At 34.5% G+C, this 15040-nt stretch overlaps 1 protein-coding gene across 1 annotated transcript in view; it reads left to right on the forward strand.

Annotated features, from left to right (window-relative positions):
* UBE2W (ubiquitin conjugating enzyme E2 W) overlaps positions 1–14807 on the forward strand; it is a 33905-nt gene extending 19098 nt beyond the window's left edge. Inside the window, exons 2-6 of the mRNA XM_074898837.1 lie at positions 321–412; positions 3507–3609; positions 6128–6283; positions 7332–7407; positions 11770–14807. Coding sequence (XP_074754938.1) covers positions 321–412; positions 3507–3609; positions 6128–6283; positions 7332–7407; positions 11770–11783 — 441 coding nt within the window. The 3' untranslated portion in view covers positions 11784–14807. The remainder of the gene's footprint in view (positions 1–320; positions 413–3506; positions 3610–6127; positions 6284–7331; positions 7408–11769) is intronic.
* The last annotated feature ends 233 nt before the right edge of the window (positions 14808–15040 follow it).

Below are 15040 nucleotides of genomic sequence, written 5' to 3' on the forward strand. Positions count from 1 at the left end.
TTGACATCTTTGTAATATGACAAGATCCTGGATACTTGTAACACAACAGTTCTTCATTTAGCAGTGTTGCAAATAAGTTCCGTTGCATTTTACCAAAAAACTTAAGTTTAAAATCTGTGAAGTTTTTTTGCCTGTGACTTTTCAGTTTTATTTCTAGGAGAGAAGTCTTCTCTCTTCCTCACTTTCCAATTCCACTTTGTATTTAAGTTCTCAAATAAAATTCCTTTTAGTTTGCAATAAATGATGAGATGTAGTTGAGTATGCATGTTTAAATTGAACGTTATTTAATATTTCAAATATTCTATACAATTTCTTTATAGAAACGATTACAAAAAGAACTGTTGGCATTACAAAATGATCCACCTCCGGGAATGACTCTAAATGAAAAGAGTGTACAAAATTCAATTACACAGTAAGTATATATACTGTTTTATTTTTGCTATCGAGCTGAAAAGTAAGTAATGAGAAGTTCTTTGTATGCCACTTCTACCACTTATTCCCAGTAATTCAGAATTTTTTTAGTTTTAGTCTGGGGAGTGAAACATTGCTCTACTTAATGAGCATATTGCAGTAATCTGCTGGACACTTGCAGGAACCAAACAGTGAATTCATTAAATTTTTATTAGGCATTTTACTGTCTAACAAAATGTCAATTGGTAAAAGCTTCTGCATATTTTAGAATAAAATAATTTAACAATCTTTCATCACTATTAACCTGGAAACCCCTCTAGATTTATTGGAATAATGGAGTAGCTGATTTAGAGTTTCTGCAATATTTGTGTTGAGTATATTTTGTAGCTGTTAGTTGCCATTGCCTTCTTTCTCTAAAGCAAGTGAAGGGAACTTCTTAAAGAGCAAAGTTATCCAAGTACATTTGTTTGTATTTTCCTCCCTGCTGTAGTTTTTTCTGTGGTCAGTGAAATGGAAAGAGAAGTGTGGTTCAATATTCTGTGTTCTGTCCATTGAAATGGTCAGGGGTTGTTCCTGGTATTAATTCAAACTATTTTTTTAATTGACTGAAATACAAAAGATTCGGCCTGTGTTGATGTTTCTTTTAATTTTTTCTTAGTTTAATTTTAGAGAAACATTGAAGAAATCTTAACAGATGTAAATATTTCTGAGAATATGAATCTCGGTCTGTATGTTCTGGATCATATTATTGATTGATGGATCAGTTTATAAACATAACACAGAGCTGGCTTCTGATGGTGCTTCACATCTACTTTTTTGGTGGTGGCACTTTGACCATGTTACATAAAGCTTTTCTGAGCCTTGTATATACTGAGTTAAACACTGCTTTTGCTGTATAAGTGATGCTGGCTTTTGTGATACTTTGTGTAGGTGAATATGACCGAAACAAATTGAAATAGCACTTTTCAGAATTTGGTACAAATAATAATAAACTGCTGTACAACTGCTGAATTACAGCTTGTGTTTCTTGCTTTACTTAGGGTTTTCTTTGGGAAGCAAAATACTTAAATTTTCTGAAAAAAGGACTATAATATTACAAGTGTTTTTCACTCATTAAACAGAAAACAACTACTAAGTAAAAGTTTACAGCAGATGAAGAGATGGAAAAGGAAAAAAAATCAGTTGTTTTTTTTTTCTGTTTGTGGATTTTAATTTTTCTTGGGATGTCTCTGTTCCCAGAGTACTACCTCATTATTTTTTTCTATGTACAATTTTTATACTTTTCAATACCTTGCTAATAAAAACTTCCTGTTTACTGTCATGCTAGATTTTGGAATTGACTCTGTTTAACAAGCTTCCTGTCACAAGTAACATTTTTTTTTTCCATTTGAGGGTTTTTGGTGTCAAGTATCATATTATGAGTTCATTAATCAAGTTGCAGTTTGAACTGGTGCAGTAAAGATTTGTGTAGCAATACTAACTTGAGTTTGAAAGATGCTGAATAAAATAATTGGATCCTACAATGTAACTGGGTCATTTGAAATGTTAAGCAATCATCTATTTTAAATACACAAGGATTAGAAATTTGAGATGGCTAAACTGTAAAGCACACAGGAAAGATGGGTTCTAGTGATTCATTGACCATAAAAGGAGCAATGTCCAGGCAGAGTTATGTTCTACTTAGTAAATTAAACTATTTTAAAAGCATGAAAGTGGAGTTTCTGAATCACAAAGACTAATAAAGCTGAAGAGTATTGGTGTATAAATGTGAAAGCAGAAGACATAAGAAGAGATAAGTGGTCTGGAGATAGATTAAATTGGAGTGTTCACAAAATTAAAATATGGAGCACTAGCACAGCCATCACCATGGTACCGTTGAAGATGCATTCTTCCTGAAGAGTATGACAACTAGCAGTTCAGTAAAAAAGCAATTAAAAAAAAAGTAATAGAGGGGAAGATAAAAAATGTGTACAGCTTAAATACATGGGGAGAGTATATATGACAGGAGGATGGAAAGTTTAGGAATAGGATTATCAGGACTGTTAGCTGGAGATTTTGACTTTTCTGGACACTTTGCTACTCTGGAAAATCTCAGCTGCCTCCCCTGAGTCTGGTATAAATTTTATCTAAGCATTTTTGTAGTCTCTTGCTGAATCTTTACATTGTCGTTTTGATCAAATGTATAAAACTCAAATCACGAGTGAAAGACAAAAATGGGGAAGTGATCCTACAAAGGATGGTATTAAGCGATCAACAGTAAAAACTTCAAAATGACGGAAGTTAGATAGCAGAGTGTTGCTGTATGTGTTGAAAATATGCAAAACATTTATTTTTGACTGGATTAAAGAAACACCTACAACACAACCCAAACCCAACAACAATAATACACACCCTAGAAACCTGTTAGTTACTTCTATGTTACTATGATGGAAGGAGCAGGAGCAGCAGAAAAAGAACATGTGATATGTTGAGGTGTTATCTTTATAACAGTTGTAAATCATCTTTTTTTTTGTTTTTGTTTTCTATTTTCTGTGACTTTTTCCTTTTTATACTATTAACTCTTCCAGTTTTGGTTCCATTACCTGCCAGGTTATGTACCATTTAATTTCATAGTTTTTCACAGATGTAAGTGCAAGAGGAGCATTGCCCTTTCCCCTTGGATACAGATTTTATTTTAAGAAACTCGATATTTCCTTGACAGAAAATCAAAATTACATGAAAGAATGTGTATTAGTTTGTTACCTTCCAAGTCTGTTTTTGTGCAGGAGTAAACTTTAGAACAGGTCTCTTGTTTCAGCTTCCTTGTCTCACATTAACAGTCATTTTATTTGGAACTGATGGGTCTGTGTTGAGTTCAAGTCATAATTACTTGCATAATTTGCAGCACTAAGTACTATATCAGTGCCTGTACTTAAAATAACAAGCTCGTTTCTTTCAAACGTAGGCTTGATGTGTTACCTTTGTGATTGTTACAATACTTAATGGAGAGTCTGGAAGATTTGGCTGTGATTGGTAGTTGGTTTGATTAGTCCTGTTCTCTGGGAGTAAAATTATAATCTGTCAGTCCACTAACATTTTTTTCCCATGTTACTTAGGTGGATTGTAGACATGGAAGGTGCTCCAGGAACACTATATGAAGGGGAGAAATTTCAGCTTCTATTTAAGTTCAGTAGTCGGTATCCTTTTGATTCGCCTCAGGTAACTGCTTTCCTCCTTGTTGCTTAATGCTGCCTTTAAGTTAGAGCTGCCTGACACATGCTGAATGTTAATATCATCCACATATCCTAATGTGATATTTAGGTACTTTAATTTGTATCAAAGACCTTGTGCAGATACCTTTTCTTTTAAAAATGACTCTGCAGTGGGGTATATTGCTGTGACAGCCTACTTGGTTTCACAGGAGATGAAAGAGCAGTGTAAACTGGAGGCTTTGAGGTTGATGTTCATATTATATGAAGGAGTAACACAGGATAAAACAGGAAGATTCCCTTTGGTGTAGATGTAGAGTAAGCAACAAACTGCTGCTTTGTCCTCTCTCTTTTTGTTTCCAACTTCTTTTTTTTTTTTTTTTTTTTTTTTTTTTTTCCCCCCCCCCTAGTTTGTTTTTAAGCCTCTTGCATCTTCTCCGCTGCCATTGTTAATGCAGCTGGAGAAATATTGTGCTTGTGGTAGGGGTTCTCTTAAGTACATGACATCTTTATGAGAGGCCTGGAAGTCTAGTGGTTATAATTGAGGTGTGAGATACTGTGATGCTTTCATCGCAATGTAAAGAACTGAAGGGGCAGCAATACTAGTGTAGGCTGTAGAATGAGCTCTGACCATCTATCAGTCTGTTACCTGAGGGAAACATTACAAAACATGCCTGGTAAGAGCAGTGTTTGGCTATCACCCCCTGCTTTTCTGAAAAAGGGAGAAGAAAAGCAAGAATGCCTTAGTTCTTGTCCTCTCTGTTTCAGCTCAAAGTTCCAAGAGTGATCTCTGACACTTTTGTCATTGGTGTTGAAACTGAAGCACTGAGCTGTGAGAGACACTTAAACCATAAACATTACATATTTTTAGATACTGTGGTAAAAAATAGAATGCTGACTTTTCAGCCTTAGGTTTTAAGGAACAAACTGACCACCTGTGCTTCTGCACCTCATGAGGTTTGCATAGGTGAGCCACAAGATAGTAACCACTTCCATTTGGTTTCAGGTAGGTACAGTTTGTACTCATTACCCAACCTGTGTGTGTGGCTCTGTGCAATTTATTGTAAAACAGCAAATTACATCCGTACATGTACACTGACTTTTAGCACAGAAAACAATTAAGAATTTAAGTACTGTATACTTGGTGGTTGTAGATGGCTAGAATTTCTGTTACAAAAATGCTGCTGTGTAGTAAGTTTATTCTGTATTACAGACCTGTAGTCATTTATCTTCTTCAAATATACTTACTGTGAATTGACAGTCTACACTTCTGCTGCTTAATCACTTGGTTGTTTTCTGCCTTTAAATGTATGTTGTCTGTCATAGTGTGCATACTTTTACTTACCTAGTATGCTTAGTTCTGGTTTTCCTATGAAAGGAAGACATTAGATAGAAGTGAAATACATTACTGGATTATGAAGGTAAGCCCTTCAGTGCTTAAGAAATATCAGTTTAAAGACCTATGAAAGATCATTCTGCATCCAGTTTTTCTGCTGCTTTAAAAACCTGCCTGCCATTTGGCAAATAGGTTATGCTCTCTAATTTCAGTTTCCTATATGATAAGGGTGTTGTTTCTTTCTTGTAGTCAGTGATGAGGTGGGTGTGTTGTGTACATATCTGTACATGTACAAATATCTGTATAACTTAGGAAGCGCTTAAGCTTCTGGGTATTATGGTTAGAAGTGGTAGAAATTTGTTATGTCATTGCATAAAAGATGACAGTGTTATGTTGGATAAGGAGCTCAGGAGAATAATGCTGCTACAAAGATTTCACTTTTACTCCATTTCAGCTGGTCCTGAGCCAACTATGTGTTTGACAGAAACTTGATGTAAGAGCCATAGTTGTCAAAATTTATTTTCTAACCATTTTTTGACTGTGATATCTTTTATGGAGAGGAATTTGGGTTCTAAATGTTCTTCCATATTCATCCATGTCAATAAAACCACATGCCATTTGAAATAATGATCTAAAAATATTTCCTATATGATATCATACTTCAGTTGTACAAGTCCTTTATTTAATACTTTGTAGGATTGATGTATTTTGCTCTTTATGCTGGAACCTGGATGAGTTGTCCAGAACTTAATTTATATTGTTTACAAGGTTATAGAGATACTTATTTATGAATGTCATTGTATTTTGGCTTATGAAATCATTAAAAAATGATGTTTTGACTAGGCAACTGTATTCCATATGACATGAAAGACTGAGCCTGCAAGATACAAAAAGTTTAGTTTGATGTCTACACTGTTACCTTTGCATTTTTCTGTACTATATAAATATTAATAGGAAAACCCGCTACCTTTAACCATTTAACTTCATTTTCACTAGCTGTTTAGGCTTTCATTGTTTTATTTTATATCTCAATAGCTTCCAAAATGAACCTAACATGATAAAGTATATTCTTTAATGTAAGTGAAAATGGCAGATCCACTTCTTAAATAAGATATTGTTTTCCCAAAAGCAATACAGTTTTATTTAAATTGTAGACAATGAATTACAAATATGTTTGTTCTTTCTTTTTTAGGTCATGTTTACTGGAGACAATATTCCTGTTCATCCTCATGTTTATAGCAATGGTCATATCTGTTTATCCATTCTAACAGAAGACTGGTCTCCAGCTCTCTCAGTGCAATCTGTTTGTCTTAGCATTATTAGCATGCTTTCCAGCTGCAAAGAAAAGGTATGGGCTTTTTTAGCACTGTTAGAGTAGAATAAGTAGAAGTTAATAGTTTTCTACTTTGCAAATTGAGACTTTAATTTCTCAAATTCTAAAATATAAAATAGGCAAAACTATCTACGTTTCTACTACTGAGAAAATACTAAGTTAGGACTGCAAAATAAATAGTACAGTAAATACTTTGTAACTTTTTATGGCAACCTGCTCATATATCATTATTGGAAAAGAGGAATGAGTGGAACCCGTCAAGTTGTACTAATTGTGAAGTTCAGTCATGCTTTAGGACAAATCTTTGTATATTGATTCTGTCTCTAAAGGCAGTGCGAAATGACATCGAGATGTCTTTAGTGCAGATGTTTGTAAGGCTTCGCAGCTTCAAGTTCATGATTCAGTGATCTTGATCATTTTCATTTCAGGACAGTAAATGGTGCTGAGCTGCGTTTTTGGTCATAGATGTGTGGCACCGATACCTTAAACTTTTTCTGTAGAAAGACTACCCTTTTACTCTCGACCCATTTCTTTTGCAGTGGAGTATCTGTGAAAGTTGGATGTGGTCAGAGCTTGACATCTGTGCTGTCCAGACATGCATATTTGTCACATCCCAATTAGACTTAGTCATGTGTATGTGGTAGAAAACCCCCCAAAATGGCTTTGTATTTTTTCCTACACTTTGGTTTTGTATAATGGTGGCACTTAAGAAAAAAGTTGAAGAACATTAAGTATTGATCAGATATAGATGTTTAAGTTCATTTTTTTTACCTACTCTCACCTGAGACTAATGGATGTGAAATGAATCTAATATATCAGAATTAGATTCCAGACTGCAAAGGAATTAGGAATTTAATTTGGTTTTCAATTATTTTTTTGTTTGGATTGTCTCTGGTAGGAATTGTTACCTGGATCCTTAAGAGATTTTTTTTGTCAAAGGTCTAGCCTTGCCTGTTACCCCGTTTTCACTGCATTTTCATGGTGCCTTTCGTAAGCTTATTAAATAGCTCATGTATTACAATGTCAGGATTGTTTGATTATTTGTAGGTCTTTTCTGTTGCAGAGGCGACCTCCAGATAACTCATTTTATGTAAGAACGTGTAACAAGAATCCAAAGAAAACAAAATGGTGGTATCATGGTAAGTATTTAACTAGGACCAGGAGTTTCGAAGTTTTTTCATACTGAAGGCAATTAAAATGTAGGAAAGTAAGATAACTCGTTTAAAGCCTTAAACTATCTTCTTAAATTTCAAAAAGTTACTAAAATTCTGTTTGTCAGATAGCCTGCTGTGATTTTTTTTTATATCACATTTTAATAATTCCTGATGGAAATTCAAGCAGCAGAGATTTATGTTTCGATTTGTAGGAATTTCAGTGAAAGTTCTTGTAAACTGTCTTAGTCCTTGACAAGTCTTAAGTTTAGGGTTGGAGAAGGTCTGTAATGAAACTAGGTTTATCTCTAAGCTCAGGGCTTTTTTTGTTTTTTGGTGATTAAGATGCCTATATGTTTGTAAACAGCTATGTGTTTTAATAGATTTCCACTGTTAATCAGAATTTGGTAGGTGTTGGTACAGTTGGCTGATGTAAAGGCTCTTAAGAACTAATAGTTAATAATATAGCAGTAAGATACTCCATATACATGAAAAAAATACCATGTTAAAATTGCTGTGTATAGTATTACAGTGTCTGCAGTTGTGTTGGTTTGGTTTGGGGTGGTGCTTTTTTTTTTTGTTTCTTTCCATGTACTCTCTGTCTGGCTTTATGCTTTGTGGTTTCTTTCTTCTGCCTCAGCATTTGTCATCCTCTTTGCAGAGCTGGGGTTGGCTGTATGTGTGTTTGTCTTATCCACTCCATTGGTGAGGAAAGAAAGGAGGAGAGGATAGACACCGGCTATGCTTTTCTTCTATCCTCTCTTGTTGGCCAATATTTTATTTGCTTTCCCTAGGAAAATACTGTACAAATGGTGGTTATCGGAAGCCCATGTATTTTGGGAAGGAATGTGTTAGAACAAGTAGTACTGTATGCTAGGGTGATGCAGGAGGAGTTGATCCCATCGCTACCTTTCACTGAAGTCTCCATCATAAGACATCCTCAGTTTTTCATTGCCTCCCCAGCTCAGGACATGTTCTGTCCCCTATGTGAAATGAGACCAGGTATTTTGATACAGTGGGAGTTAATGACTGGAGAGGCAGATGCCAAAGTCTTCACCCTTAGATTCTCAAAAGTCTATGGCTGCTTTAACAACAGATACTTCAGAGTTTCATAATACTTGCTGAGACACATGGATTTTTGATATATGGTAATGTAACAGAATTAAACTCTGTTTCTCATAACACTCTACTAGTATCTCTAAAACAAGGTGACTTCAGTTACAGTAAGAAGAGTGCTGTATGTCATGGGATTAAAAGGTGTTTAAGAAACTCAGGACTGTTTGTTGTGTGGTTGTACATTATGCTGGTTTTAATTGACTCCAAGAGTAGTAATCCTGTTGCCCGCAAGGCTGGGTTTTTCATCTTCACCAGATTATTCAGTAGTCACTTTCTCTTCTCTTTCTGTTTTTGCACTCTTGTAATGTGTTTGGTGCTTCTCCATTTCTAGTTTTGCTTCCTCTTTATTAGCAATTTTGGGAGAGTTTTTATTAACTATTTTTACTTGCTAGTTATTTTAAAAGAGAAACTAGTGAAGTTTAATTTATTGGCTTTATCTCGTAATTAACATTCTCTCTACTTCAAATTTGTATTAGTCTTGTTTTGATTCAGGTTTGAAGTCTATCAGGGAAAGCAGTCTGCAGATACGAATTTGATTTCTTATTAATGAAATTCATTTTGAATTAAACAAAACACCAAATGAGTATGAAAAGAAATGTGGGTTATCTGACTCTGAAAGTTGGTATATAATTGTGGCTCAAAACCATCGAGCTGCTTACAGTCCACTGAACAAACCAATTAATTACTTCAAAGTAACTATGCACTGGCTATTTTCTGAAAGTCAGAAAACCCTAACTCCCTCTCCAAATTCAGAGCAACCTAGAAAACCAACCTGAGGCAAGAGAAAGCAAGTAATTTCATTTAAATAACTCATATTGTTTTGCTTCATAATATTCTTATTTGGTTTTTAACTTCCTTTTTGAGTACTTATTACAAAGGACGTAATGATTAAAAGTTCATTGGTCTTTTCTTCCCCACCTTTAGATTCTTGCATTAAAAAATAAAACATGCCTGATGTCCATTGGACAAAAATTGTCTTAAATGCTAGGGGGTTTTTCCTTCAAGTTTTGTGTGTCAATTGCTGCTTCTGTTACAAATAATTTTGTTTCTCTTCTGTGGGCATAAAAAAAAGATTGCCAAGGCATGATAGTTAAATTTTCAGTGTTTTCTTAATGGGTTTGAAGAGGTTATGTATTACACTAAAATGGGAAGTGTAGCTTGCCTGCTAATTTTAACCACCTCTCTCTGGAAAAAAAACCCAAAAAACAAACCAACAAACTGTCTTCAACATTATGTACATCTGAAAAGATGTACAAGCCCTTGGAAAAGGTTCTGTCATCTTCGTTTTCTTCTGCTGCTTCAACTACAGTGTCACATATCTAATCTTGTGGTTGAACCACTTTGGGCTGGGTAAATTAAGGGGAAAAAACCCAATCCCAACCAAGAAAGAAAAACAGCTGTCCAAGGGTAACCTCTGGGTGAAATAAATGCCAGTGCTAATAGAATAACATGTGGAGGGAGATGCAGAGTGGTTCTGCCCCTTCAGTTGTCAGCTAGCCATTGGACTGGTTAATTTCAAATAGAATCCCTGTGTTTTCAAAAGAGGAAGACTATAATCACTTTTAATATATGCATCTGAAAGAATATTTTTTTTCCTAGTAAGTGCCTGGGATTTATTTAGCTGGGAGCAAATAGTGCATGGTTTAAAGCTTATGTAAAGCAAACAGATATGAACACAGAGGGATAAAGTGGCACTTTGAGATATATTCTAACATATAAACATGTGTATCTGTGCATTTAGCTTATTACAGAGCTTTTAATCTCTCATTTCATCCCTGCCCCCAAAAAGTAACTTATTCCATAAGCAGAATTAGGGAGAATTGTTTGCTACAAACTAAAGTCCTCACAGGCCCTGTTTCAAAACTCCTGATCTTTGATAACTAAAAATATTTTTTAGATTCTCTGCCCTACCCAACATCTGCTTCAACAGTACATTGAATTTCATGTTGAATTTCAATCTGAGAATTGATCATGTTGTGTTAAAGGGGGTCTTCCAGATACAGTTTTTTGGGGCATCCAGGCTGAAATTCATTTCATAAAGCTGTTGCCTGGCTTTGCTGTTGTCAGGAGGCAGATTTTTGTGAAGAAAGAGGGTAATGGTGTTTGTTTTCAACTAGCACCTCCTTACTGCTTTTGTATTTTGTTTTGGTTGGTTTGTTTGTTTTTTAAGGAGGAAACTTTTGCTCTAGTGTTCGGGCTAAACTTCTAGTACACAGGTTAAATACCCCTTCTGTCTCTCTTGTATCCTTGTCCAATCTTTTTTGTGTGAACCCTACTATCAAATGAAGAGGTTTTTACATGTAATAGTATTGATGACATAATGTTTTCTGGTGAGAACTCAGAATTGTTTGCTGCTGCTTTATACATACTAAATCTGTAAAGAGTAAAAATGCTATTTATGAGGCTACATTTTCTAGGTGTGCAAGGTTACAAGCAAATGCAATAAAAATAAACAGACAGTAAGCTTGCTTTCTATTAACGAGCTTAATATTTACTGTTACCAGGTGCAAATATACTGCAGGTTGATGTGTGGAATAGAAAGCTTAAAAGGAAGAGCTTTCACAAATACTTACTTTAATATTCAGCATAATGTAGAAAAGGTTGGCATAGAATATGCTTTTTTGTAATATATTCTGTCCAATCACTGTATATAAAATTTAGTGAATGCAAGTTATTTTCAGGTTTAAGATTTTTTGAATTATGGTAGTAACCTATTTTTTTTTTTTTTCATAATTGTCAGCTCTAGTTTGTGTTAATTCTTGACAAATAAATGAATATACATTTACCCTCAACAAGGGTTGAGAGTACATCAGGAGAAGCCCACTCTGCCAGCTTTTATTACAATCTATTCCTTACAAAAGGATTTCTCAATTTGATAACTGTTCTGGTCCTGCTGTACATCAGGGGGACAAAATGTTAAGCATATTTGGTCTTTCATTTTTCTGATGAGTGGCTTTCTGAGTATCAAGTGTGGGAATTACTGTCCTTTTAATGGAATATTTGCTAATACTAATGTGCTTGGGGGTGTACATGTACTTTAAAAGTTTTGTGTTTGATATTCTTTTCTTTTTCCTCTGAGTCATTATTGAAGAAAACTGCAGAATTATTCAGCCAGTGTATTTCCACTGCATGATACTGTCTATGCTAAGAATTGTTTCTGCATACAGCACCTTGCTAAATTGGACTTAGAATGTTTATATGTTTTTCCATAAATGCTCTTCTTTTATTTTAAAGATGACACATGTTGATGCCACCATTTTGTGATCCTCGTAGCAGAAGATAGTCCTACTGAGAAAATGAGCACTTTGATCATTCAGTCTTTGAACTTTAACCTTTGACTGGAAGTGACCTATAGGCAATGAAGACTACTTCCTTTGACTGCATTTTTACTAGTGTGCATTCTGGGCGCATGTTGATCGCTGGTTCAGTCCATGCAACTGACATGCTTTTATTAGTCATACAGTATTAATGCAGGTGTCCAGAAATGTCAGAATAATTCCATTATTTTTATTTTAAGCTTTTGGAAGAATTCCAGGTCTTCATATATTGTGCAATAACACTGAGCTCCTTGGCGGTTTTGGTGCATCCATTGCCGGCAATGGACATTGTACCAGGGAAAGGTTTTGCTCCTGCCACAAGAAAAGATTGATGCATGACAGAGCTTATGAAAGTTTCGGATATATCTGGATTATAAGCAAGGGATCTACCATTACCTTAAAAACCTCCCCATTCTTTTATATTTGGATTCTATGCACTGTGATCACCAAACTAGCAGCATGAGTTAACATGCTTAGCTGAAGGACTGTAATAAGATCATTGCATATTTATTAAATTGTTTATCTGCTGTCAAATTGTTTTGACATGGAAGGTTTTTCAAGTGACATTGGCAGAGAGGTACAATGTTATCCCTATGGTGAAATAAAACTACTTTTGTACATAGTTATTCATATCTCTGAAGCAAAGGTATGAGTAATTTAGGGTATGAGTGATTTAATCAAGAATTTATTTTGGACATAGGAGAGGATGGCAGTGATATAACTGAACTTGCTGCAGTCCGTAATTGGGCCTGTAATTTGTACTTTAGAGCTTTTTCCAAATAGATTGCACACTGTTATTTCCTGCTAGCCATCAGCATGAGCCCTACTGCCTACACCAAGATTTTGTTTATTTATGTGTTTGAAAGCAATCCATATAACATTTTTTGTTTGCATTCACTGTTTCTTTTGTTGTTGTATGTCATGTTTGAATGTTACAAAACAATATTTTGATTGAAAAGCTTTGTCAGAAGATATTTTCATGTAAATTATTTCTTTATCTTGTAAGCATCATCTTGTCTTTTAATCCTGTACTATAAAAAGAAAAAAAATACATTTTTGACAGAGGCTTAATGTTTTGACAAAAAAGTGTGGACCTTCTTATTTAAGTTTAGACTAAAGTATATTTTCTTAACTTGCTTGTCCCACGCAGCCATACCAATTTTTTTCCAGGCTTTTACTTCACCAAAAAAGGGGGAAAAGCCTAAAATCAGATTGACATTTTTCTATGGAGCAACATTTATTGAAATGCTAGTTGTTCTCACCACTCTGTAATATTTTGATACTGCAATTAGGTTGTCTTTTTAGGAAGCACTTTTATAAACTTAATACCTTTACACATATGCAAAATTTCTATAGCTTTTTTTTACTGTTGCCTTACTGTTGCACTCCAAAAAAAAATTTTTAAAAAATTCAAGCGATTAATGCATGAATGTCTAAATCAAGTAAATACTTGATTTAAAAACAAACAAAAGCCAAAAAATAACAAACACAACCCAGAATGAATAACTACAATAACAAATAGAAAATTGGCTGAAAATACTGATTTTTTTTTTTCTTACTGCTGTATAACTGACAAGTTTTATAGCCTTGTACATACTTCTCTGTTACCTAATGTTTAAAACATTTTAAAGTATAGATGCTTAACTCAGGGTGGATAGAGTTCAGATGGATTTGCTTCAGAGACGTATTTTGTACAGCAACTGACTTATGAATACTGCCAGTGGAGTGAGGCTACAATATACTTCAGGAACTGCTATTTTTTCTACTGTACTGAAAATATCTCTTGGCCTTTAAAACTCAATGGTAAAATCTAGCTTTGGATATAAATTTGATGCGTGTATATATTTTCACAATGAGCCTTTAAAACATAGAATTCAGTTTCTTTTAAGAGCCAAAAATAATAATTTTAATCAAATGAAATAGTTCTGCTCCTGACTTTTCGTTTAGCAAAATTATATTGTTGTCAGTTAAACTGGTTATTTTTGGAAATGGTTTATAAGAAAGAGCAGTAATCTGATAATCTGTATGTTCATGTTAACTGCTCTGTATTGACTGAAACAATTGACGCATCTTTGGGAAATTCATGTATGAATGGTTCACGTAATGGTTCCTATCAAATAGTCCACAGGAAAGAGACCTTATTGTGACACAAGGTAATGTCTCTGAAGAAATGGTTCAAGTACACCTTCTCAGATTCATGTATCTCTTCATTTGGTGGCTTGCCATACTACAATACATGGTTTCAGAGAAGCTTTATGACATACTGTATGTATTTTGTTGAAGATGGGTGTTATAGTGCAAAGAATTATATGTTTTATTGACTTATGCTATCACATGGACTACAATGAAGTTAAATAATGGAATTTATGCTGCTCTTTAATAACCCACCCCAATAATATACTTAGATCAAAAAAATGCAAAGTAGATTAGAAGAGAATGTACCTCAGGTCTTTTAGTTTACAGTAGAAATGTCTCCATTCGTTCTCTTGTAGATCTGTGGGTAAGTTCACCTACATACAGAGGGCCAAGACAAAGCCTGTATACCACTCAAGCCCTCAAAATAATGCAACTATTCTGACAATGTTATGATGTCCTGGAACAGGGCTTGAATTAGATGAAGGTGGTGCCATCCTTTCTGTAGGGTGACCCTGTGTATGTAACTTCTTTCACTTGGAATTTCTTACATGAAATGGTTACAGAATTGGCTTGAAACGATCTTGCTTTTATTTTTGTGTCAATGTTCATGTTGTTAAACACTTTGTTTTGTGTTTAGTGTCTTTATACTATAACACAATAAATTCTTGTTTTAAAATAGATTACTACCCTTGAATGGAAATACGTGTGGACCTTTTCATGGTGGAGTGCAGAAGCACTGTTCCTTACATTGAGCTATTCTTGAGACAGATTGTCAGTAATTCCAAAATCCTGTGATGGATATAAAGGGAGGAATTTGGATAATAGTGAGGTGTTTCCTCTTTTCTCCAGAGGGTATCTGTTCTAACAGCTGAATGCAATAGTTTCTTAAAAAAAAAAAAAAAAAAAAAAAATCACTAATGCTTTCATTTCTCATAGATAGTTCCTTATTGTGGTTCTTTGCCAAGTGCTTCAAATATTGAATGGAGAGTTTCAGATGCAGGATTCTTGTTTGCTTGCAGTGGTGGGAAGAGAGTTTCTGTTACTTTGATAGC

This window comes from Athene noctua, chromosome 2, assembly GCF_965140245.1.
Source record: "Athene noctua chromosome 2, bAthNoc1.hap1.1, whole genome shotgun sequence".
NCBI classification, from domain to species: domain Eukaryota; kingdom Metazoa; phylum Chordata; class Aves; order Strigiformes; family Strigidae; genus Athene; species Athene noctua.